Source organism: Propithecus coquereli, unplaced genomic scaffold (genome assembly GCF_000956105.1).
Source record: "Propithecus coquereli isolate 6110/MARCELLA unplaced genomic scaffold, Pcoq_1.0 Scaffold52, whole genome shotgun sequence".
Taxonomy (NCBI): Eukaryota; Metazoa; Chordata; class Mammalia; order Primates; family Indriidae; genus Propithecus; species Propithecus coquereli.
In genome coordinates this window covers 6094947-6122021 of record NW_012151063.1, presented here as the reverse complement: position 1 = coordinate 6122021, position 27075 = coordinate 6094947, and the positions used below count along the sequence as shown (strand labels likewise).

At 40.3% G+C, this 27075-nt stretch overlaps 1 protein-coding gene across 1 annotated transcript in view; it reads left to right on the top strand.

Moving 5' to 3' along the window:
- The window catches only part of ANOS1 (anosmin 1), a 148881-nt gene that overhangs the window by 115887 nt on the left and 5919 nt on the right, over positions 1-27075 (top strand). Inside the window, exons 7-10 of the mRNA XM_012656801.1 lie at positions 5586-5791; positions 7341-7485; positions 15535-15681; positions 25508-25602. Of these exons, the coding sequence (XP_012512255.1) occupies positions 5586-5791; positions 7341-7485; positions 15535-15681; positions 25508-25602 (593 nt within the window). The remainder of the gene's footprint in view (positions 1-5585; positions 5792-7340; positions 7486-15534; positions 15682-25507; positions 25603-27075) is intronic.

Sequence of the window (27075 nt, the reverse complement as noted above, 5' to 3'; positions counted from 1 at the left end):
AGCATCGGTAAAACTAGAACAGATCTCACTCGTGGAAATAAAGCTCCCTGCTGCTCCCCAGGGACCCGTGACTCTCTACTCTGTTCCACAGCTGCTTGGGTTGTGCCATTTGCAATGGGCAAGGCTTGGTCGTACATATGTCTTCAAACTATTGAATAGCTGGGAATTTGCCTGCAGTTGTAGCTTCAGCAGCTTTGCAGAGACTTAGGAGTTCTTGTGTGTCTAGATACTGCAGAGTGAATTTTTTTTTTAAAAAAGGGAAAGGAACATTATCCCAACTGCTAAGTCTGGAAAGAAAACAAGGCTTAAATATTATTAGAACCAACCTTCTACTTAGTTGGAAAATTTGCGACATAGCTGTATCATTTCTTTTACAATATATCACAGCATGTGATCACAGTTACATACCTTAAGAAGTATTCCTAGGATGCACTTCAGTGGGAAGTTTGCTCAACAGACATCAGTAGTAGAAATCAAAAAAAGTAAAATCAATGTTCATTTTCTTGAAATATGCATTGTTCCTCTGTGTGTGTGTGTGCGTGTGTGTTTGTTTATGATTATGTATAATGGTCACTCTCTTCATGGCCCTTGCATGCTAGTTAGTTGTTCTTTTAACACGCAGAGATGGGTTTCTGTTTATAATAAATAGCGTTGTCTGAAAACCTAAAGCAGCCAGCCTCACAAAAAGTGGTGGAGTTTCTCCCGGGACAGGCAGAAGCGGTCCTTTCCCATGAGATTTCACGTCAGTGCAATAATAGACCTGCATTTCTCCACGGGTGATAAGTGATTTTACTTGTCACTTTACTCAACATAGGCTCAAAGTCATTCCATTGTACCAAACCTTCGTGCCTGTTACTTTGTCGTTTGTGGCTTCAAACACAAGAGGTTAAGTGAGGAAACCTGAAATCTATCTTTCTGAAAGCCAAAATGTTCCATCTTCCTTTGCTGAAAGCACCACATGCGATCGTCAATAGAAAGAACTGCTTTTCTCCAAGGCCAAAGTTGGATTTACATACTAAATATTCAAAGGTCTGTGATGTGACTCCTACCCTCTCCCCCTGTGCTCCTGAACTAGTGAATTAAACCCTCTAATCCTCGATTTCCTCATCTCTAAGATGAGAGCAGTAATGCCAACATTTAGTCAACAAAATATAACCAAAAGTTTATAAAACTAGAAACAAACAGTGCTCATGTCAAGTTCCTAAAGCTAATGGTATCACAGTTTTTGAAATTCTCCCAGCTGAGGGTGTGCAATCTATGGCCCGCTACGAATAAAGTTTTATTGGAACACAGCCACACTGGTGTGTTTACGTGTCGTCTGCTGGTGCTTTTGAGCTACGAGGGCTGAGTTGAGTGGTTCTAATAGAGACTGTGTGGTTCACAAAGCCTAAAATCTTCACTGTCTGGCCCTTTACAGAAAAAGTCTGCCAGTACCCGCTCCAGACTGTTATGATGAACACTTTCTCCACTAAAAGGCTTCGCATTTTTACTTTCTGTAGGGATATTGCACCTCATTCTGATGATGGAATATAACATATACAGAGTGTGGCACTTGTATATTGTCAGAGCCTCAACTTTCTCTTTTTCCTCTCATTTTTGTTCCCACTCTTTTCTGCCACCAGTTACATGAGTGACCTTGGACATGTTACTTCACCTCTCTGATCCCTAAGACTCCCACCAGTAAAAAAAGAAAAAAAAAGTGAAATGACTTGCAGAATCTCTTAGGGCTTTATCATAATACAGATCTGCCTGTGTTTCTATCTTTCTGTCTGTCTATATATGTCTATATATGTATGTGTGTGTATATATTTCACACGCAAACACCCAACTGCATTAGAAAATTCTAATACAATTAAAGCATCCTGTAAGTTGAAAGAAAAGATTTTTATAATTCAACCAAGTGAAGATGCCTTATTTCATAACATAGGGAACCATTTCTTAAGGCAGAGAATGGCTTAAACATGGAAATATGTTAGGATTGAATGAAATGCTTCAGATTACATAAACCAAACTGATCCTCTTTTAGCTGAACCCTGTAGTGAGTAAGTGGATAAATGAATGGCTAGTTTACAGAGGACGGTGGGGGAATAAACAGGTGATCACCACAATTTCCTTTTGGTTTTTAAATTTAATATTGATTGTTTTTGGGAAGGAAGAGATTGGGAGGATCTCATGTTAACAGTGGAAGGGCACCATCTCGATGTTGTCAAAACTCAAAATGGGCCTTAGTTTTGAGAAAATATAAAGCAAATATTAATTCATATTTTTAATAGCATTATTTCCTCATATGTTGTTCTCATAGCTTATGTTGTTTCATGTTTTCTAATGTTTTGTGAACTAGATGATATTATTCTAGAATATTATGATCACATCCAAGATATAAGAAAGATTTTCCAGGGAAGTAAATAACGACATAACAAATGAAGCAGATTAAGGAAAATGATGAAATACCTAGTTCTAGTTGACCTTCTTAAATGTTAAAATTTTTTAAAAGAGGAGATGATTTTGAGCTTTTCCTTTTGAGCCCAGAATACCCGGAAATTCATGTGACTGCTTATTTTCAGCATATAGAGGTTGAGGTGCATCACTGAGGACATGAATGGCTATTCTTTTCATTATGCATTCTAATTTTTCTCTCATCTTGAAGTAATGACTCACTTGCTAACGAAGTTCTCTGTAAAGAAAGGTCTGTAGCTTCCTTTGTAGGTTAAGGATTGAATCCAATGCCAGAGGAAGGGGTGTCACTTTAATTCTATTTTTTCAAACTGGGAATAACACTCCTTTTATTTTGCAGTTCATTTTATGATCTTGTTGTGGTTTAGCAATTCCGATTGACAGTGATTTAAACCTGAAACCGAAATATCCCCTTACAAATCAAAGCTACATTTAGAAGAGGCCTGTCATTCATCCATCCATTCATTCATTCAGCAAATGTTTACTGAGCACCTATGGTATGCAAGCTGCTCCGCTAGATGCTGGAAATATGGAAATGAATGAAACAGACGGAAACTACTCTGCTGGTGGAGATTTCATGGTTGTGAGTCGAGGCAGAAAGCAAGCAGTGTGCGATAAGCTGGTTGGTAATAAGGGCTTTGGAGAATAATGGAGAAAATCAGGGTGAAATGTGTTTTATCCAGTGGAGGGAGAGCACGTGGCTATTGTGAACAGGGTGGCCGGACCTGCAGTAGGACAGGAGCCAGTCGTGGGGCCATCGAGGGAATGCGTTCAGGCCAGTGCAAAAGCCTCAGTAGTGTCCTGGCTTTCCTCCTCAAGAAACAGCGTGGGAACCTGTGTGGCCGGGGCTGAGGGGCTGCCGGGACTCGAGGAAAGGAGGTTAGTGTGCAGCAGGACTTGCAGGGTGCTCGGAGACAACCAGCACTTTTACTGGAGGTGAAGAGCTTCTGAGCAGAGGGTAGCATGGCACGGTTCACGTGGGGAAGCATCACCGGCTGCCGCATGGGGGGCAGGCGCTGGGGAAGTCGCGTGGAGCCAGGGCGCGCTGTCAGGAGGTCTCTGCAGTGATGGGGACAGGTGCTGGTGGCTTGGCCCGGGCTGCTGGAAGAGGGGAAAAGCTGTTAAATTCCACATGTATTTTGAAGGCAGTGCTAACACGATGTGCTCAAGGGATGTGAGTGGAAAATAAAGGTAGGACTTCAAGGTTGGGGCTGGAGCCCCTGGAAGGAGGCATTTCCATGTGCTGAGGTGGGGGTGTCTGTGCTGGGCTGCGTGCACAGCGGGGTGCAGGGGTCATGATTTGCTTTGAGACACTTCGGTTTTGAGATGCCTCTGAGACTCCAAGTGGAGCTGGCTGGAAGATTTTTGAACAGCTGAACCCGAATTCAGGGCTGAGGGCTGTGTCGAGACATCAGTTTGAGAGTCATCGGCACAAAGATGTTTTTGGAGCTGTGACACGGGGCAAGATCCCTGCAGAATGGTGTCCACGAGAAGAGAAGCGGCCCCTGAGTTCAGGGCAGATGTGGGCTGCTCTGCTGTTTAGAAAGGAGGGGATTTGGCGCAGCTGCTGGGCGTGGGGCTGAGAAGTGGCTCCGGTAAGACGGAAGGAAACTCCCGTGGAGAGAGTGACCAGGAAGCCCAGTGAAGGCTGTGTTGTAAAGAGAAGCAAATGATCAATGATGTATTGATGGCGCTGGTCAATCGGTACTGGTGATCAGAGGAGGACTCCGCTGGGCTGCTGAGCCCCATGGCAAGGAAATGGTGCTCCCGTCCCCCAGGCGGAGCAAGCGTGTCCTCTTCGCGGGGAACGCAGTGGTGTCCGTGCCTCTTGGCGCGTTGCCACCTCACGCCGTAACTTGTCACCCTCTCGCCTGCAGATCATCTCCTTCAGAATCATCTGTGTGTTTTACATAAAAAGTGCATGTTTCTGGGCTCCAGCTGCATCACAGGGTCAGCATAGCCCCGTGTAAGTCCTGGGCGTGCCGGGAGACTCCTGACGGTGCTTGTTTGAGAGCTGCTTGATTGACAGCCTCATGTAACACGCTTCCCGTTAGCCCCGTGCGGAAAAACGGCTGCGAAGCGTTCTTATTTTATAAAATGAAGGCACTAACTTAACCAAGCTCCCAGACATTATAGACCATAGAGAAGAACAAGAAATGTAAAAAAAAATCATATTTCCGTCATTCCCAAACCACAAGGGATGCTGAGAGTGAAAACACGGATTTGTTTTCCCTCCAGTGTTCGTTTATATCAAGTTAGATGTAACTTCTCTGTACCTACGATGCAGATGCTGCTATAATTGGAATTATTGACAGCATTTTCCTGGGAAGGTGACTGGAAATGGAAGCCATCGGTAAATCATCTGCGGTGAGCGCTGTCCCCACTCTCTCAGTTTGTGGCAGAAAATGAAGTAAAGGCCCTGTAGGTTTGCTCACATTTAGTCTTCTTCATATGCGTGCTTTAAACGGAGATCTGTGGGGTGGTACTTCCAGCACCTGATTTCTCTCTTGACAGCTGAGAAGGTTTCGGTTTAGGAGACAAACCAGAAATGGTAAAATTACAAAAATGGATATTACCCGTAAGTCATCCAATATGTAAAGTGGATAAAAAATGGTGCAGGGTTTTTTTTTTGTTTTTTTTTTTTTCCTGATCTCTTTTTGTTGCTCTTAGCTGATGCAAATATCAATTGCTACAGGGTCACTAAGCCGAAAACAATTACTTGTGGGAACTGGATTTCTAGCTTTTTCTTTTTGGAGTTTTCAATGGTGAGTCTACTTTGCTTACTGACTTAATGTCAATTCGCCTGCATTAAATTTTACTATATTTTACAGAAATGTATCATTTCAATATGGTAAAAATCCAGCTGGGTTGCAGTGGTATGGAAATGCCTGGAGGATCCTTCTAGACTACAAATTTGTTGGACCAAACAAATTTATGTTACTGTTTTGTAGACTATATTTTCATTTGAGGCTTAACAAGGGGACCTTACTTATCGCTTCCTCTCCACTTTTCCGCATATAAAAAGCAATGCTTCCTGCGTGACCATGCAGTCATTTCAGGCTCAGAGATACTGGTTTTGTCATTGTCCTTGGTAGCTGAGTCACATGGTTTGTCTTTCTACTGGATTTCAGACCCATCCGCCCCACCTGCGCCGGCTAACCTGCGGCTTGCAAACTCCACCATAAACAGTGATGAGACTGTGACTGTCACTGTCGTTTGGGATGTCCCCGAGGAGCCCGACATCCCTGTGCATCACTACAAAGTGTTCTGGAGCTGGACGGTCAGCAGTAAGTCTCTCGTTCCGACGAAGAAGAAGCGGAGAAAGACTACAGATGGGGTAGGTGGGAACGGGAAGGAAAGGGTCGCCTCCTCCTGCAGGGGCTGTTTGAACACAAGACGACGGGTCTGGAAAGTGGGCTCTGCTGAGGTGAGAGAAGGAATGGATGCAGGAAAGCTTCCTGTCACGTTCGTTATGACCGAGGAAGTTGAGAGAATGCAGTAGCATGCCAGCTGTTTTGCCTTTTGCATTTGAGGCAAAAATAGTTGAATTTAGTCCATTAACCTACTCTTATCTAAGTGGCAGCCCCAACCCCAGAAATCGAAAGAATGCTTTCAATGATCCCCATCCTACCTGTCTAGCCACAGAAAATGATATATAATGCAGAATGTGCTTTACATTTAGGTCCCCTCCCTTTTTTTTTTTGGCAAGATCCTTGTAAATGGAAGAGCAAGTGTTCATGGTTTTTCTGTTGAAAGGTGTTTCCATCTGTAATCGAATCAGTGCACAGTAAACAACTTAGAAACAGCGTGTTTGACAGTATATTGATTAAAAGAATCTGGAGTGGTTTATTCTTCAGATGGCAAGAAATAAAATCTTCATTGAAACATCTTCCGCAATGAGATTTCTATGATTGCAAATATCTTGCATCATTTGAAATGTTTGGTGCAAAAAAAGTTATTCAGTTTCCTTTTAGTGTACATTCCTTTATTTTATTATTATAAAATTTACTTACACACATTTCTCCTTAATTTAAAAAGTCAAATCTCATGGATAGATAAATGTTTAAAAATGAAAAGATAGCAAAACTATATTTTAGACCTAAGGATTCCAATATCTGTGCCACTCTCTCCATATATATTGTATATAGAGTTATAAAACATCTCCAAAAGTCCGTATCATTGATATGTAGCTGTCATACTATTTTCATTTTATTTTTAAAAATTTTTCGGACAGTTCCATTTTTTGTGCTGAAGGGTTTTGCTACAAGTGATAATGGCAGTGCATGCTTACCCCATGAGCTGAAAGAGCTGAAATTGGGGAATCACAGGAATCCAGGGCAAAAAGTGACCGGATGAAATGCTGACATGTTCCCTTCCCCAGACTCCTGCTCAACACGTGGTGACAGAAAAATCTTGACACATTTTGTCAGGTTGATTTTTCCTATAGCTTTTGGTGGAAATTTGCTCAGAGAAGATTTAGACTAGATGTCAAAGAAATACAATTCATGCTGATTCATAATTTTTCGGTATGTAACAACATCAACCTCTGTTAATTTATTACAAACAGCTCTCTTTTCTCTGCGAGGTGGTATCTCAGCAGAGTGATCAGCACGATTCATTTCCATGCTACCTGAGAGCATCCAAGAATTGGATTGGGAACATTATCTTGAAGATAGATTTGGCCTTTTTATGAAGTTTATTCTGATCCACAGTAGAACTGGATTTTCAGATCCTAAATATGCAGAAAAGTGTCTGAACTTAGAAAATTAAAGACATGCCTAAGCCAGAAGTTGGTATGCTGTATGATGACGTAGAAGATTTTGCAATGACGATGAGAGGCGTGGAAGGTGTGTAATGGAGCTTGGGCATGTTCTCTTAATTTCTAGTTCCAGAATTCTGTGATCCTGGAGAAGCTTCAGCCCGACTGTGACTATGTTGTGGAGCTGCAGGCCATAGCATACTGGGGCCAGACACGCCTCAAGAGTGCGAAGGTGTCCCTTCATTTCACGTCCTCACGTGCAGCCAGCAACAGTAAGTAACAGATGTATCGTGTCTCCCAATCTGATTGTGAGATATCATGTTTCCCAAGCCCCTCAGCACACCAGGGCACTACAGAGGGAGAGTGAGGTTTTGATTCAGAATTATTGTATTGTTTGAACTATGACGTACAAAATAGTTTGACTTTCGAATTCTTTCGTGTGATTTTTATCTATTTTAAGTATAATATTTTGGCAGTGTAATGGAAATTTAACAAGAAAACTTGTATGTCTTTCCAACAGATCTGCCATTTTTATATTTATGTTGTTTGTACATATGCATACTTGTTTTTAAAGATGATACATATAAACTGTTGTTTTCCTTCTAAAAATGTGCACAACCTTTTTTCCTGGTATTCCACAGTGGTCTTAATTACTCCTGGAAAGGCTACCTTATACTCCCTTGACTGAAGTTACTAAATCATTCTTATGTTGGTTTTTCTTGTTTCCATGTTTTCTTACCTGGTGTATTTGCCGTAAACCCAGCAAAGCAAGAGGAGAGTCTTATACGACACTCATATCTGAGTCAGAAAATAAGTTACTTGATGTTTCTGGCTTTGTTGAAAAGGTGGATACCGATTAGAACTGCCATGCAGAGACACCTGGCATGGCTTTGGGGACCTGGGGTCAGTTAAAAGGGAGTAGGAGGGAGAAAGCCAGGCATCTGGGGCTCCAGGAGTGTTGGTTTGTTAGGCCAGCAGGACCCTGTTGTCGTATCTGCCTTCGATCAGGGCAGGAGGCCTCATTTGGAAGGGGCAGAAGAATATGTTAAAGGTTTGTTTGAATTTAGGAAAGGCAGCGTTGGTCAGTGGAGTTAGATGCAGTGATTGCTCCTAACTATCTTCCACCACCTGGAAGAAAAATAGGATCCAAATGAGCAGGTTTGTTTGAAATGATGCTTTCAAAAAAGTTCTAGAAACAGCAATTTCTACCTGTTTGAGAAATAGTCTCTTTGTAGATTAAATGGATTTGAAATGGGCTATTTTTATGGGAGTCTGGGTACAATGTGACTTTTAACTAAAAGTTCTCATGGAAATATTTCTGTGTGTTTAGTAACTTCATTCATTTTTTGATCTAGTCATCCATCTACTTTTCACATTAAAATTGAATGCCTATGAATTATGACACTACTGTGCCTAATGCTGGGAATACTATACTATATAATATTATATAGTATACACTATATATTATAGGTGCCAAATATATAGACTACATATACACTATATATATGCATATGTGGCCCATAATTTTCTATAATATAAATATTTGCACATATGCATATATGTACACCTTATGCATAGATGTACACATGAACACACACATATACATATGTACACACTCATACATACACATAAACACATACTCATACACACATACACACACATATCACACACACACATTATTCCCAGCACTAGGTGTATTTCAATCTCTGCCTTAAAAGTGCCTAATTTTGAATTTGGGAGATAAATATGTAAAATGATTGCACAAAGATCCGTGGGTTGCATGCACAACCACAGGAAACAGCGGAAGCAGAAATAACTAGCATGGACAGGCACGCCATTCCTCAAGAAGTCCTGAGGAGTGAGTGGTCCGTGGGCTCACAGAGCACGGGTATTGTTGCACACATGTGCAGCAGCCCGTACGCGCGCAAAGAGATGAAAGCATGTAGTGTGGGCAGAGAACTTGGCATGGGGGAGGTATGAGGGGGTTGGGACACCTTTCTCTCTCCTGAGCTCTCATTGGGTTGCAGGGATTTAACAACCATCTGCCTGCTAGTGACTGCTACCCTGGCCGCTCCCTGGACTCCAGAGTCCTATATTCAGGTGTTCAGCCTACTCAACACCTCCACGTGGGCGGCGGGCAGGCATTTCAAATGTTACATGTCCAAACAGAGCTCCGGACTTCCCCTCACACCTGTTCCTCTCCCGGGCTCTCCTGTCTCCGTAAATGGCTCCAACATCCACGGGCTTGCTCGAGCCGAAGATCCAGAAGTCATTCTCCATTCTTCTCTCTTTTCTTTCTCTCCAGAAATCCAATTCTTCACAAAGTCTTTCTGTCTCTAATTTTAAATTCTATGTGGGATCTGTCCAACTCTTTCCGTTGTTTGGGCCACTATCATCTCTTTCCAATAAAATTAAAACAGTCTCCTAATTAGCGTTCATGTTTCTGCTCTTTCTTTAATAGCCTTTCTTTGTAGAGCTGGCAAAGTATTCTTTAGAAACTACCCACCTAATTACAGATTTCTCCCTTTTCTGAGTTCCCGTCTCAAGAGAGCCAACAAGTTGTCTTCTCTTTTCACATCTCCCAAAACTTCCTCCTTCACAGCTTTCCTCCGTTTTCCTCCCCAGCTTCCTTCTCAGACCAAAATCCTTTAAACCTCTCTTCATTCAGGACCTGTCTTTTCCTACTGGTGATGGAAATCTCACCCACTGTGTAAAATGAGTATGTCTTTTTAGTCTCCTGGTTCTTCCAATAAACAACATTCTTTCCCCATTAGAAATTGGTGTGGGATTGCAGACTCCCACAATTTACTGTGTGTTTATTCCCAGAACCAAGAGCGAGGAAGGAAAAAACCCAACCTCAACTTGTCCTTGTTGAAGTTTCATTATCTAGAGCCTCATCGTGGTCCAGCCCGCAGATAGAACTTTCGTGGGGCCCTGGGTCTCCCCCGCACATCAAGCTTTCTCAGTCCTCCTGGAGCAGCTCCACACAGCCCTGTTGGCTCAGGGACATCTTTCATTATCCTCTATCAAGGATGATTGTAAACTTTCCTCTCTCCTTTAAGCCACATTGCACAGTCTAGTCTAAATCCCTGACTCTCATAAGCCATGCAATCCCCCGTGAATATAAACGTATCGGTCCCTATGCCCATGCTTCTCTTCTCCTGTCCTCTGTATTGTGAGGTGGAGGCGTCCTTCCCTCTGCATGGGGTGGACCCATCCCTTCCCAGCTCAGATGCTTGCATCCACCAAAGTCAAATCTCTACTGGGTCGGAGACGCGGATTTCTACCTGTGTGCCCACAGCACCTGCTGTAGTCCTGGACACATCATCACGGCACCACAGATATTTATGAAACCAAATTAGCCAGCTATTCTCTCTTTTGCCTATGCCCTCACCCTGGCTAGATCTGCTCAGCTTCCAATTCTAAAACAATTCTTTCCTTGAGTCTGGTTTCCTTCTAGCTACCATCTTATCTTTCTCCTTTCCATGTGTTGCTCAAGCATCTGGAATCTATTTCTCAATCTCACTTTTCCACTGAATCTGCTCCTGCTAATTTCTAAGTCTGATGAACGTTTTCCATTCCCAGCTTTATTGCTCCTTTCTGATGCATTTGTCCTCATTTTAACTACACTTGCCCCCTTGCTACACCTCGACCCTTGTATATTTGACTCCCAAATGTCCTGATTCCTCTCAGACCTCTGCTTAGTTTTACTTGTGGGGTCGCCTTCCTCCTCTGGTCCTCTCTAGAGTTCCATCTTATCCACTGTGACAGCTTTGTGACTACCTACTCTGGGGTCATTCCCGATGACTCAGCTCTAGCCTTGATTTCTCTGCTATTACCAGATTTCTCTAGGTTGTCACTGTCTGTATCCAAATGTCACACAGGCATCTCAAACTCAGTATGCTCCACGTTAGACTCACACCCTCCACTGACAAAGCCTGATGTTCCCATGAATTTATTGTCACCATTGGTGTTACTGCTGACCAGAAACCTGTGAGTCTTCGTTCACTGCTTCCTGTTCCCTTTAGTTCATTTCTAGGTCCTGCAACTTTTATCAAGACCTGTGGCTTCTTGAATCTTCCAAGAACATGGTAGGAATTCAGTAAGTGTTTTAGCTTAGCCAAATACAACCATCTCTCCATTCAACCACCTGTACCCCACACTCTAACACTCCAGCTTTCTGAAGGTTCCAATAGATTAATCTGATATGATCATAAGTACAAAGGGAAGGGACAATGAAGTGACCGTCAGTCTCCAACAACCAAGGTTGTTCATCTCTTATATAGGCTATTTGCATAATTTAACTATATCCTCTGAGAGTTTGTGTTTTCACTTGGTTGACTCTTCCAGAGGAATTCTCTTAACTGGTGGGAGTTTCCAGCCAGGTGGGAAGACACTAGAATCATGGCATTTAAATGAGAGAGGGCCCTAGCTATTGGACTGGTTGAGTCTCAGTACTAAGACCATTTTCTAGTCATCACTTAAAATTAGATAATGTCTTGCCTAACCAATGAAGACATGTGATGGTTAACCTATCAAAGGCCACCTTATTCTTAGGACTGATTCCTCTCACATAGATTCAGAAAAGTAATAAAATAAAAGTAAAAAGAAAAAAAAACAAGTCATAGTACAAAGTATGTTAGTAACACATGTTGTTTGGGACCCAATTATTCTACAGAAGCCACTGGATTTACAACAGATAATGTAAGATACAGCTGAATGTTTGTCAGGATTTTATATCCCAATGTTGATATATAATCTCATAAACACTAGTACATGACTTTTATAAGAACACTATATATTTCATCATGAACCAACTAGAAGTAAAGAATAATTACAACTTTATAGTATAAGCAAGGGAAATTATATTTTATAGGAAGGAGAGTAGTAAATGTCAGTATATAAGTTACGTTTTGAATTATATTTTACCAGGTCTGCAGGCTACTAGGTGTTTTAATGATAAATATTTTTATGCAAGCGAAAGCTGAATGCTCATGCAGTTTTATGAAAGAGTCCCTTGAAGGGAGTAAGATGTAACACTGTCTTTAGTGGAAATGTAGCTTGGTTTTTTTTGGAGGCAGGAGGAATATTTTCGAGGTTGACAGTTTCCAAGTGTTTTATATTTGCCTCATGGAACTGGAATATTATTCTAGCTCTCCAAAATAAGAATGGAGTGGAGATAAAATACTGTAAGTCTCCTGATCTGTAAAATTAATCAAAATTTGGATGTTTGAAAAAACAGTATACATATTTGATTGTCTTAACTTTTATGACTATCAAATAGCATAAATTAGACTTCATACCTTTTCAGAATATGGTAGATATGATTTTATTCCATTTCTATTCACTACCAAAAGTGGAGGAGACTTTCTTATGAAGTCAGGGACATACTCCTAGCACTGAAGTCTGCACCTTCTTTGTCGTTCACCCAAGGCACATATCAGCAATACCACTCGTTGGTGGAATCCTGCTCTTGAATCATTTCAGTAAAGCAATAATGGTTCAATCTCGAGATATATAAAAATACATTCTTATATCTATAATTAAAGATTATAGTTTGCATGGGATATAAAATCAAGTAGGAAGACAAGAGTCACATCAAGTTTAAACATAATATCTAAACTTCTGTGTTGGTTATCCACTGGAGAGTTCTCAATATCACAGATTATTAAAGAAATGGGAAACAAAAATGGGCTTGTGAAAATTTTAGATCCTTAATTAGTTATGTAATAAAGACTTTGGGTGAAATCGGGAGGATTCTTCAACTCCATCATGGTGTCAAGGAGGTGACGGGTTTGGGCCAGGAGCCCTGTGAGTTTTCCATCTGGTTCCTTCCTCCTCCCTTGGAGACTCTGAGTTCCCTGTGCTATTGGTGATGCTGGTTCTCTGCAAGGTTGTGGTGGACCTCAAAAAGCAGTAGCCTAGTAGGAGTTTCTCAGTTATCCAAACATGGATTTGAACTCCTTGAATTAAATATTCTAAAGATGAATCTGACTAATGTAGGCTTCCATTTCCTTTTCATCACATCCACTGGACTGACAAATTCATGGGCGTACGTGTATAAGGAGAAAGTGACAGTCGATCTTTAGTGTGAGCTAATTCCTCTTTCTCAGACGTCTGCAAACTATGGCCCACAGGCCAAATTAAGCCCCCACCTGATTTTGTAATTAAGATTTTGTTGGCTCAGGGCTACATTTATTTACATATCATTTTCCTATCACCTCTGACTGCTTTTAAGCTACAACAGCAATTAAGTAGTTGGGAGAGAGACTGGCCCACAAAACCAAAAACATTTACTATCTGGCCCTTTAGGAAAAGTTTGCTGACTTTCTTTCATAGGATGGCTGTACAAATATAAATTAAATAGTATCAAAGCTCACCAACCAAACAAAAGCCCACCAGAAACACACCTGGAGTCAAAAAGTTAGGGCGTTTTTTGCCCTTCCTACAACACAGGAGATTGTACCACGTTTGGATCCCATGTCAAAGGATTACTGTTATTGACATAAACAAAACAGCCTGCACAACTCCAGATAAATAAACATTTAGTCCATAGAGCCATGAATTCATAGACTTGTTCATTTCACTTCATCCAGTACATATTAAGCAACTACCATGTGCGTGTTTCTGAAGTAGGCAGTCGGGATCCAAGGAAGATTAGGACAAGAGTCTCTTTCTAGAGAGTTCTAATTTGAGTTGGAGAAACAAATTAAAGAAAAGCAATATTGAAAACTGAGAAAATACAGGCTCACTAAACAGCTGTTTGTTTCCATTTACTTTGGGAAATCTTCACCAGGGAGAGCTTATGGGAAGTTTCGAAGGACAAGGAGGGTTGTTCCAGAGAGAAACAAGCAGTGTGGTGCGTGCCGAGCTAAAGCAATCAGAAGTGTAGGTAGGGAGGAGCCCACCAGATTTCGGGAATTAGGAATGGCGCGGGAGGGAAAGATACAGCTAAATTAAAACAGAAAAACAAACAGCAAACTAAAACTAGAGCCAGATCGTGACCCTAAACAGCAGCACAATAAGAAGTGACCTAGCCTAAGAATAAACGTTTGAAAATTGCCTGATTCAAAAAATATCTCTTGCTGTTTTGTTTTATAGCAGCTTATCTCTGTCTTGCATTGGATATGGTATATTGGGGTTTGGGGTCCTTCTTATTCACTTTTATACTGTCCTAGCTTTGCAGTGAGTGTGTTTTGAATACATTTTTTAAATGGACAATAGGAAAAAAAAGCTCATGCTAAAAAAAACCAATAATGAACATGTGAACATTTTCTCATCTCCTTCTTCCTGAAGTGTTCTGGTTTATTCATAAAATACCATCTCACATTGCAACAACTGTGCTTCTATGACTTGTTTTTGGCCACTTTTTCAAAGAACAAACACTGACTTGTCAGACTTACGCACTTCCGCCGGGCAGGTGCCTTCAGCGCAGCCCTCTCCCTGTGCGCTGTGATCGTGGCGGTGATGCCTTCTGCTGTTTCAGGAGCCCCTCACATACAGAACCGTTACATCCACGGCGTCTAGCTTCAGTTCCTGGCTCCTGGGCAGTGTTCGTAAATGTTCACAGAAAGAACTAATGCGTGAACGCGCCTTACGTTCCATTGCGCAATCCAACGTGCTGTTGCCGTTGCATTTCCTTTCCTTTCCTGGGTATTTTAATACTTCGCTCTAGTATCTGTCAGAGTCTGAATGTCTGTCACTAATCCGAACTGCACCCAGATGGGCTGTTGAGCGCTGAGTCTGAAATTGGCATTGTCAACTGAGTCAGTGCAATTTGTGCTCTGAACTACTAATGTGACAAAGTTGAACAGTATTTCTGTTTAGGGCCTTGTAGCAAATGTTGATGTGTAATGCCCATACTTCTGCAAAAAGCTAGCTTTTGTTTTCATGAAATGGTATTTTAATATTATTTTGTTTCCCTCATAATTGTAAAAAACTCCTTCTATAATGAGATACTATTTATACTTACTACTATGTTGGAACATCTTAAGTAGTAAGTATACTTATTCAAGTATACTTTCAAGCCTGGTGAATATATATTGATTACCAATTTAAATTCTAGGTATTACATGTAATATTAGTATTACATGTAATTAGGATTAGGATTACATTAGGATTACATGTAATATTAGTATTCCAACAAGTTTTGAAACGGGGCATCATTAACTTGAGCATGAAAGAATATGCAGTTGCATCACCTTTTAAAAAACAGGCACTGATATGAATAAAAAACAGGATGAAATTAAGTACACTGGGATTAATGTCATGTTATCCAATTATGTTTAACAAGTACACTAGAATGTTGTACTTTGTTGCAGAAGAACAGCTTGGGAAAACCAGAAAAGGTGCGATTCAAATGCAGCCCCCTTTCCAAAGAAGACGGCCGACGCGCCCTCTGGAAGTTGGCACTCCATTCTTTCAAGACAACCAACTGCAGGTCAAGATCTACTGGAAGAAGATGGAAGGTACACAAGCATTTGCTGCTTATTTGGTATTTGCTTTAAGTAGCACAATGATATAAAGATACTTTTGAAAAAGTAAATGTTAAGCCACAGTGTTGAATTCAGGCAAATAGTCGATGAACAAAACACTTAAATGCCTTTTTTAAAAAATGCCTCGCTGTATTAAAATCCAAATGGGTTGACGTTGGTTCCCACAGTTTTGAAATCGGCAACAGTCAATTGCTTAAATGTTTTAATTTCAGGGTATTGGCCTATCTTCATTTCTTTCCCAGAAGGCTGATCTTGTGTCCAAAACACTCAAATCATTCATTATTGTAAACTGTAATTTTTATTCTAAATTATTTTTATTAAAAAAAAGACCTATAATACAAATAATTTGGAAAATAGAAAGTCACCTATCATCTCAATATCATATCCTGGAAACAGCATTTTGGTGGATTTCCTTTCAGAAGTTGTGTGTGTGTGTGTATGTGTGTGTGTGTATAAAACACACACACATATTTCTGTATAATATTATAAGAGCTGCTGTATTGTCATGCATTTTTCATAACATTTTTTCATTGCTGCTTTGCATGGGTATATACTAATGTCATAGGACATGTCATTATTCCAGTTCAATGAAACGTTTAGGTGACTTTAAAATTTCCATTTCTAATTAAGGCTGCCATGAACATTTATCCTTAGGATATACTCTTTTTGTTTGTTTGAACACTTATCTTTAAGATAATTTTTTGTTTATTTTCTTTACTCTTAGAATATTTTTTCACTATTGAAATAGTACTTTTAGAATTTATTTAACATATATTTTATCATTATCACTCATATATTTTAAAAACATAAGCAAAATAGATTGTTTCAAGAGTTCAGTTTTAAAAATTCTCCTCATTCTTCTGAAGTTCTATTTCATTCAGGGTATTCATGACCCCTGTGTCATAAAGAATATTGGTATTGGAGCAGTTCTTCTTCCAGAATTTTCTTTCAAGCTGCTAAAATTCATTCTGCAACTAAAATAGCATTGCCATTAATATTACAGGAATATATTTCATTCTTGTAATATGTTAATTAAAGTTCCTTCATTCAATATTTATTAAATTAAGCTTATATTAATATTATATGTCCATATTAAAATTAATAATTCCATAATAAATATTAAATGATAAAATGATTTGATCAATTGTATTTACCAATTTAAAATTATCAATAAATTAACAAAGCATAGCATTTTATTAATAACATTAAAAATTTAAACATTTAATGTAATGAAATGAAAATGTAAACATCTAGTTTCAAAAATGTAAACATCTCAAGCATACAAGAGTAACCACCACCATCCTGACTTCTAAAACTCAAGATTTGTTTTGGCTGTATTTGATAGTTGTCAAAATGGAATCATCTGGTTTGCAATGTATTTGGCTTCTTGCACTGAGCATTTTATGTGACAAACTAATCTATCCTGTTGCATGAAACAATAATTCACTCATTGCTGCCCAGCAGTCCCTGATACACCTCAGTGTATCTATTCCAGCTGTTGACAGAGATTTACTTTGCTCAATGTTGGGCTATTACAAATAGTGCTGCTATGAATACCCTGTGAGCACATGTGTTTTGTTGCACAGGTATATACATACTGTCCCCATAGAGGTGAGATTCTTAGGTCACAGAGTCTGTTGAGCTTTAGACTACATTAATAGTTTTCTACAGTGGTCATACCAATTTACAGTCTCCCCAGCAGGCTATGATATTTCCAGGTGCCCCATGTTTTCTCTGCCATGTGGTATTTTCCATCTTTTTAGGTTTAGCCATTCTGGTATGTGAGGATTCCTGCTGCACTGCTGTAGGCAGCGCCGTAGAGAGAGAGTGGCTGGCATGCAGAGAGAGGGCAGGACGTCCCCGCAGAGGTAAAGAGCCACTAGCCTAGCTTCATAAGGCTTCCTGTTGCTTTAGGACTGACTCCCAATGTTTTCTCCTTTGCAGACAGCAAAGAACAGTGCTTTAAAAATGATTTCTTTGTCCGATTTATAATACAAATGCTATAAAAGTTAAGTATCTTGTTAAATTTGACAGAAGAAAAAGGATTAACCTTCACTACACTGTATCAGCAAGCAGTAATGTGATCAATATTCTCAGACGATAGTGATTTGAGTGCATGATAAATAAAGAATTATGTTTGCCTGTATGCACTCGAATCATTGTTGAATGGGAATATTGATCATATCACCAGTCATTGACATAGATACACACAGTCACATATACGCACACATGCACACATATTATTATAAATAATCCAAAATTGGAAATAAATGTGAAGGATATCAGTTGTTTTCTGATATAGAAATCTTTAAAGAGACTATAGGCAGAGATTTGTGTGCATATTTATTAGTCAATTTAAGGATACGTAGTGTGATCCAATTTACTTGACAATGTGTGAAATTATGGACCTGACAATAAAGAGACGAGATCCAAAGGCAAAGGAATGGCCTCGATTTGGGCTCTGAAATTGATGCTGACTTGATTCCTGTTTAGTGACTCGGACCCTAGGCCACCAAGCAGTATCTGGGAGTGAAGAGCTAATGCAGTGGAGGCCAGCTAGCATCTGTTCGTCAGGAATGGCGTGTCTTGTTAACTTAAATGCCACGCAGTCGGTTAGTGGCCAAATGGCTTTAGTCAGTCCCATTTCCAATCTCTGAGCTCTGTTAGCCTCCAGGGACGTTCCTAACATAGACCAACATTAGACCATTGTCTAATCAGTATGCACCTGTGCTGGCCTGAGAACATTCTCTGGGGTTGGCCAAACTCTGATTCCAAAGATATAATTGATGTGAAATATATTTGTACAAGAGAATATTCTGTGCAAAAGTAGTCAACAGCTGAGCACCGCAGCTTCTATTGAAAACCGTTGTGATGCTAGTGCTGCTGCTTCCTCACGAGGCGGGGGTTCATTCTGCATCTTTACTGATACGTCGAGGTCTGTCTTTGCAGATGTTTTGTAGGACATGAGTCAGCTCCTTACCATTTCAGCTTGTGTCCTCTCTAAATATTCGTGTCAGATGTTTCTTTGAAGTGACAGGAAGCACTTGAAACACTCTGTATGGATTCTCTTCAAAATGATGGCAAAAGTATGGAATCTGGCATTTTGCTTTTACTTTCTTTAGGGAGATCCTCCCAAAGAGTTTGGAATGTAAAAGGATCATTGTGTAAAAATACCTAGACGGAATACTCATGACTCTACAGAGCACTCCAAGCCCTTTACCAAAATGATAGAGTACAAAAACAAATAGAGTTGAATTTCCCTACACAAATCTTGCCTCTGAAAGCTGGTGGCTTTTGATTTTGATTAAGGTGATGAAAGAAATATAGAAAAAAAGAAAAGAAAGGTCTATTTTCCTTTTAAATTAATCCTTTAAATAAGTAATGGGCCTTACAAACATTAAAAGCATCTTTAGAAGAGTAGTTTAGTCATTTAGTTATTTAGAAAATAATATGTTCAACTTTCACTTGGAAGTGGAAGGTTTTAAAAATCAGAATTAACTTAGGTGTCAGTGAATGCGTTTTCATTTCATTGTTGGCTTATCTTGCAAATGTGCGTGCATCGCCTACTTTACAGCAGACCCTGTGCCAAATCATGGGATTGTAGCAATAGGTAAACTTTCTACCTTGAAGGCACCTGATGTTCTGAGGCTTACACACATAGGCAGTGGCCACATAATAAGAGATATTCTTCATAAAGGCGTGGATACAGAGCACTTGCCAGGGGAGAGCCTTTGATTTGTGTGCAGAGATATTTTCACAGAGGAGGTAAAGTTTAAGGTGAATTTTAAAGGCTAGATTACTTTTTTTTGACCAGGGAAGATGAGCGTTTCTGGCCCAGGAAATGAGCAGCGGTGCAGATGAAAGATCAGAAATGTCAAGTGTTGGTGACATGGTGAGGCTGGGGAGATCGAATGATGGAGACTGTTTTGTGCTACGTACACCAGAGAGCGTGAATTTTGTTCTCTGCGTAGGAGAGGGAAGTGAAGTAGAGGGGAAGCTCTGGGTAGCAGCTGGAGATGTTAGCCAAAGCAGGTGTGCGAGGAGAATGGGTGGGGACTGCTCAGAGAGAGCATGGCGTAGGCTTTCGCTAGGTAGTTACTTTCAGTAGCCCAAACGGGAAGCGATCAGAGCGTGAAATAAAGGCAGTAGTGGTGGGAGCGAGGTGGGGGAGGATTGTAAGAGTGGCCACGTAATTATTGTCTGAACTGGGATTCACTGAGCGTGAAAGGAGGAGTTCTTCAAGGTTATTCCTCGCCAGCAGACACAGACTGCAACTCTCCCAGGGAAACCAGGACACACAGTCACCTGGGTATTAAGACCTGGCTGAAGGGAAGAGAGATGAATCTCAGTGGAGCCTCTACCTTCTAGCTTGCGTGACTACTTAACAGTACTTTGATGAACAAAGACTGTGAACGATAAAATTGCAATGTGTTTCCTGGGGAGGATGGAAATTTGGGTTTGGTGTGTTGAATTTGAGATAACGGCGTGATATCCAGAAAAGCTCTGGTAGGTGGTCAGAAATACATGCTTACAGCTCAGGAGACAGCTGTGCAGGAGAAGTACGGATTGGGCTGGAGCTATGGTGCGGTCACCGACTGCTGTCAGAGGGCCTGCAAACGTTAGGTGATGCCACTGGATCACATAGTTACTTATTAGGAACTGAGAACAAGGCACGCTCTAAATAGTTTCATAATTTTCCAAAAAATCCCTTTTTCTTAAATTGTATCCATCCCCATTTCCGTTTTTATTTTAAATATGAAAGCCAAATTGCCATATAAATTGTAGCAGAGCTCATTCCGTTAAAGTGCATGTTGGAAGGGGGCTGTTGAAAGCTTTGGGAAGTCCAAAGTAAAACGAAGTGGAGAGTATGTATTCCAAACTTATTCCACGTTTTTACCCCTTCCAGAAACCTTTTATGCATTCGCCATATGACCTGCAGAATCCCAACCAGAGTTTCCCCAGATATTTATAAAACATGTTCATATTCATAATTATCACACATGTAGGAAAGGAGACCGTTTAAATCAACTCGCAGTCCTGCTAGTGTATAAGTGCTGTATAGAATGTGAATGAGTTCAGTTTCCGTCATGGGAAAGGATGCTTTGGCTAGATTTTCTGGATTTTTGGACTTTTTAATATGAGAAATTGTCTGCTCTGTATGCAACTCAATAGATTCCTCTCAAATGGATTTAAACTTCTTGACATAAATATTTGAATATTCTTGAATTATAATCTATTTTCTACAGTAGAAAAATTGAACTGAAAACCTAAAAGAACTGAATGCTTGTGACAACTAAGGGAAGAACACAATCTTTTTCATTAATCAAAACAAAATTATATACAGACATTGGTTCTTATGTCACAATTCCTAAAAGTGATGGTGAGTAAAATGTTGGTGTTGGACTTGGAGTTAAGAATCTAAAAACATAAATCTATTCATTTCCCTTAAAATTTCCCACAGAGAGAGTTTCAATTATTAGGATGTAGCATATAATCATGTAGGGAAATGAATTAAGCATCAAATATCAGCCTTCTCGATGCATATGGTAGTTGGGTTATAATAGTGAATGCTCTGAAAGAAAACAAATATTTTCAACAGTGAATTTATAGAAAAAAATTATTTTAAAAGAAATATTCCACTTAGCTTATTTTTAAAATAACCATATTATTCTACTGGCATTAGTTCATTTTTCCTGTGTGATAATAGAATACACAATTGATTGTTTTTAGGTTTTCTGGCTTTAGACTTTGTGTTTATACAACACAATTGTAAAAAACTGGCTGGGAAAGAAAACATTTATGCTTCTACTTTAAGTACAAGTGCCTATGAGGTGTTCAAAAGTTCTCGTTTTAGTTGCACACAGTCAGAAAGTTCTGTTTCATCAAATCGTTTTTACAAATATGAGGAGAATGAGGCATTGCTCAATGAGAGGATGTCATTCACCCCACATTCTTTGAGCACCTGCCCCACACTGGCCACCATCTCTGGCGCTAGTGACACAGTGAAGAAGCAGGCAGAATCCCCGCCCTGACGGAAGTGGCATTCTGTGATGCCTTCCCAAATGAATGTCCCCTCTCCCTCGTGTTGTGATTTTCAGTTATTTGTTATGGCGAATGTTGTTCTGGGGTAACCCAAGATTGCCTCTGTGTCTCAGAGCGCTAATGTCAACAAGCCCCATCATTCTGATTATTAGACTTTTGCAAATTTAGAAATTCACATTTAATTAAAAATTTTAGAGCCTTTCATTTATTCCAGACACTGTGAGTTTGATATATTTGAAAAGATAATTAGATGCGTTTAATTTTTGAAGCATAGTTGAAGCATAGCACAAGTAAATTCCAACATTTAAAAATACTTTTCAGGTGCTTTCTGTATAGCGTCATTTATTTGTGGAAGGAAGAAATTAAGTTCAAGAACCAGGTCTATTAGACATTTAGCATAGAATTTTCACGTGAAACCCTTTAGGAAGTGTTTGATTGAACAATATTATTTTTAATATTGTAGTTGTAGATCGAGTCCTACAGTCATAGCTTAAAACACAAGCTCTTAGGATTTTAATACTTGGCAAGATGAAGCTAAAGACAAGATGTTTGTACAAATGACTTCCATGGAAGCAAATATCTATGAATTGATTTTTTAAATTGAACTCAACTAACATAAACAAGTATGCGCATATTTTTGTTTGCTTTTTAAAAATAAATGTCCCCAAACTGGCCTTTGGGGATGCCATTTGCAATGCTTTGAGGACATTTTATTTTATTTGCAAATGAGAAAATAAATGTTATATTTTCAAAAATATTAAATCTAAGTTTGATACTATTTTCCAGAAACAATATAGAAATATTCCAACTTCTGTTTAAATATCTTTGTTTTTGTTTTGTTTTGTTTTTTCCATTTATTTTTATTTATTTCAAGATATTATGGGGGTACAAACATTTTGGTTACATGTTATGACTTTGCCACACCCAAACCATGATTTGAGGCATGCCTTTAAATCTAAGTTTATTTAATATTTTTTACTTTCTCACATTTCTTTTAATGCTCTTGTATAATACTTTATCTTCTTTTCACACTTTATTTTTCTTTCATATTTTAGATCATAAGGAATTCCATTTCACTATACCCTGCACAATTAGTGAAATAAAAGTGAATTTGAATGTGCATACACTCACTCATTCATTAAATGTTTATGACACGGTGCAGGGCACCATGCTCACCTTTGTTTACACAACAGTGACACCAAATAGACATCATTTGTGTTCACGGAGCTCTCACCAAACGGGGTGGACAGAGTTTAATCAAATGACGACAGGAACAAACAAGCATTGAGAACACAGGTAGATTCTGCAAGAGGTGAGCGCGCACAGGCAGCTGAGGGCCGTCACCACGTGAGACCCTGAAGGCCACATAAAGGAGCATGATCTGTAATTCTGAGGCAAAGAAAAGCAGATCAATGATTCAAAGCCAACCTTGAGAAGTGGAGATTATCCTTCGTGATCTGGGTGGGAACCAAGACAATCACAAAAGTCCTTCAAAGTAGAAGAGGGCAGCAGAGCTAAAGAACCAGAGAGAAGGCATTGCGAGAAGGACTCGACCCATCGGACTCTGAAGGTGGTGGAACGGCGCCTCCAGCCAAGGAATGCAGAGGCCCCTAGCCTCTAGAACAGGCAAGAAAACAAATTCTCCCCCAGACTCTTCAGAAAGGAACGCAGCTCTGCCAGTACCTTGATTTTAGCACAGTGAGACTCATTTCGGACTTTCAGAAGAGAATAACTTCGTGTTGCTTTAAGCAAGTACATTCGTAATGATTTGTCCCAGCCTCCACAGAAAACTCGTGCACCACCTGCTTTAAGACTCACTGCAAACCCATTGCACTGGCCGTGTCAGTACCCTTATTTTCAGATGAAGGAATAGGCTCAGTGAGCTTCCAGGACTTCCTTGCTGAAGCCCACCTTCCTCAAAGACTGTGCACGAGGGCCAAAATTCTGCCTTCTGCACCCAGAGTGAAGAACTTGCATGCAAGGGGGCAATTTAGGGACAGAAATCCAGAGTGTAGCTTTAGGAATGTTAAGTTTGGAAAGCCTCCACGTGGTATAGGAAGTAGGGAGCACCGCTCTTCAAGGAAGTAACTCACGGGAAAGTAGAAGTTTGGGATCTGTCCGCAGGAAAATGATTTTCCAAGGCATGGGAATGAATGAAATTGTTCATGGAGATGACACATAGCGAGAAGCCAAGTGGGGGTGGACTCGGACATGGCAGTGTTTAGGGCTGACGGGAGGGAAGGAGTATCTGTGTGTCATTCTTGATGCCTCTTTTTATGAAAATACAATTGCATCGTAAAATACATAAAGGATCTTCAGTTTACGTAGGACCCTCTGCGGTAGCCAAGCCAAGCCTGGACCTCCCTAAGGTCCTACTCAGACATGAGCTTCTGGCCACCTTATTTAAAATTGTTTGTCCACATGAAAAGTTATAATTTTAAGTTGTAACTGTCTTAGCTTTTATATTTATCTGTAGACTTGCTACCTTCAACCTAGTATAGATCTTATTTATGCATTTTGCATATTATCTGCATAGCCCCATTAATATGTCCACTTCAGGAGGGCAGCACTTGTGAGATTATTCCACTGCTGCTGAATGAAAGAATATGGAATCACTCACCAACTGACTTCATCCTTATGTATAACGTATCATTCTTTAAAAAAAAAGAAAAGAAAATCAAACCCTTGATGTCTGCTGTGCAAAAATTAAAACCTCTAGCACGTGATTTCCCTTTAAACTAAACGCCCCGGGTGCCCACTTTATATCTGTTTCCTTTCTCTGATTAAAAGTTCTTCTTTTCTGGTTCCAAAGTGCTCAGAGCAAGTTCCCACTAGATCAACCCAATTTCATCAAAGAGTTTTCCCCTCTGAAAACCCCCATCAAACGCTTGGCGTGAGCGTTCGGGACAAGATGTTAATCGCCAGCAAAGCAGCGCTGTTTCACACCCCTTGGACTCACTGGGGTGATTAATAAACCTGACACTGTCGAGAGCTGCTTTCCCACACTCAATGAGTCGCCTTCCCCAGTTTGTCTCCCCCGACCCCACATTGTCCAAAGTAAAGTAATGCACAGAAAATGCGCTGCTCCACCTGGGAATGAAAATGTTTGAAAGGCCAGTGCTCCTGCCTGTCTTTGAGGCCAGCAAGTCACATTTCAGTAGGATCAGACGTACAGAAAGGGAAGGGGAGGAGGATGCTCAACACCCTGATCCTTCTCACAAGGGAACTGCCTTGTGGCAACACTTTAGGAAATAAATAGCAATAGCCAATTCTTCACGTTTGCTTTTGTTTTTTGTGGGTTCAATAGCTTCTCATCTTTATCCAAAAAATATAGGATTGAGAGACTTCTAATGATTCTCTCCTACAGCAGGAGCGAAGAGAGCTACACTGAGTGTTACCTTTTCCTGCAGGGCTTTGCTTACCCTAAAAACATGGATAGGTTATTCTCAAGGCACCTTTAGAATCATTTTGCTATTACTTTGCTAATTGTTTTTTTTTTTTTTTTCCTACTTAGTACTTGCATTTCAACACAGGTTTTCCTTTGGCAGTGTATTAGTTTTTCTACTTACTTTACTCCTAACCACTAAATAATCAGAATTATACCAGACCTGCATGCCTCCTTGGGCTCACCTATGCATTTTTTGGTCACCTGTAGAATTTCATTTTCTCTTCCTATTCTCTCAAGTTCAAGAACAGTGGACTACATGGAATGTAACTTCCAGGCTGTTATTTTCATTTGCGTGTTTTGATGTTGTAGATCCCAGCGTCAACCGGTATCACGTGCATTGGTTTCCAGAAGTGTGTGCCCACAACAAAACAGCCGGATGGGAGACATCCTCCAGCATGACCCACGTAAGAAGATGCTTTCTAGACTGACCTGACCTGTGTATGTAATTGGACAGGACGATGTACAAACCAGATATGTCAAATGGTTAACTCACTCTCACAAACGAGCTATTGAACAATGACCCAGTGAAAACTGAAAACCTAACAGTCGTTACAGCGACCCAGTCTTTTATCCATGCGCGCCATTCCATGGAGAACTTATTCCACTGGCGACACGGGGCAAGCCCTAAAATGCCGTGAATTTCCATGTGACTCTCTCACTCGGCACCTCTCTTTGCCACATCCTTAAGTGCCACCAATTCCTCCAGTTAACGGGACATGCTACCTGTCCTGTACACCAAGTGCCTATATCTTGGGGGATGGCAACTCAATACTACTCAAAATATCATTCCAAATATTTTGGGGTTAATGTATGAGTTATGGATTAGAATCAGCAAACCAACACAACATGTTTAAGAGGGAGTTGTGTTATACAAGGTGTTGATGGCAGCAATGCACATGTCATAAATCAGGGAAGTTTAAAAAATTCAAAAACATGCCCCCAAATGTACAGTATGACGGCTTGGGATATGTAAGTGGAATCTTTTCCTTTTGAACGTTTTCTAAAGCAACAGGGGCACTATTTGTAGGATCGTATCTGATCACGTAACTTTAAGACAGTGAGAGAAAACGAGTCACTGGATTTGCAGAAACACACAGCTATTTTTTTCTGTTTCTTTTTCTTTTTTACTGGATTTGACTTGTCTCAACCGGTTTACCAAAGTTACTCCTTTTATTTATCCTTAAATTAGTCCCAAAGTTTGTGACCTTCATTAAGAAATTAAAGACATTTTAAATAAGGAATTCTGTTTGAAAAGTAGAAAAAGAATTTAACGGAAGCAGGATTTATCAGAAATTTTTGTGGGCAGGGGCGAGGCTCCCCCTTGCTTAGTGGCACGTGCCTGGGAACCCTACGGACCCTGGCTTGAGTCCACGTGGCCGTCCAGTCCTAGGCTTGGCATCTTCACTAACTCTGAAAGTGAGAATAGCTATTCACTGAGCATATATAATGTATCTGGTAGAAATAAGAATCAAAATCTCAAAAAAGCATACTGTTAAAGGCTTAGAACTTGTCTGTTTTCATTTTTAATCGACCTTTGGGCCCAATTACTTTGCTTTCATGGTAGGATGAAGCAGCAGCTAATTTGCTTACTGCTGCAGACGTCTGCCTTCCCCGCCACATGAAAGCATTCTTGGAATACCTGTGAAGCAGAGTCCTTGATGGCCAGCCCTGGATTCCAGTATCCTGCCACAGAAAGTGCACGTTCATTCCTAAAGAAAAGCAACGCAGACTCCCAAAGAGACACAGCAGGCTGGGGTGTCTGGACTGAGCTGATTCCCGTGCACCGTTTGGTGCTCACTGTGTGCAGCTGGGTCCACCCTGTCTCCTGTCCCCTTCTAGATCAAGGCCAGCAGCCCTGGCATTGTCCCTGCATCTCC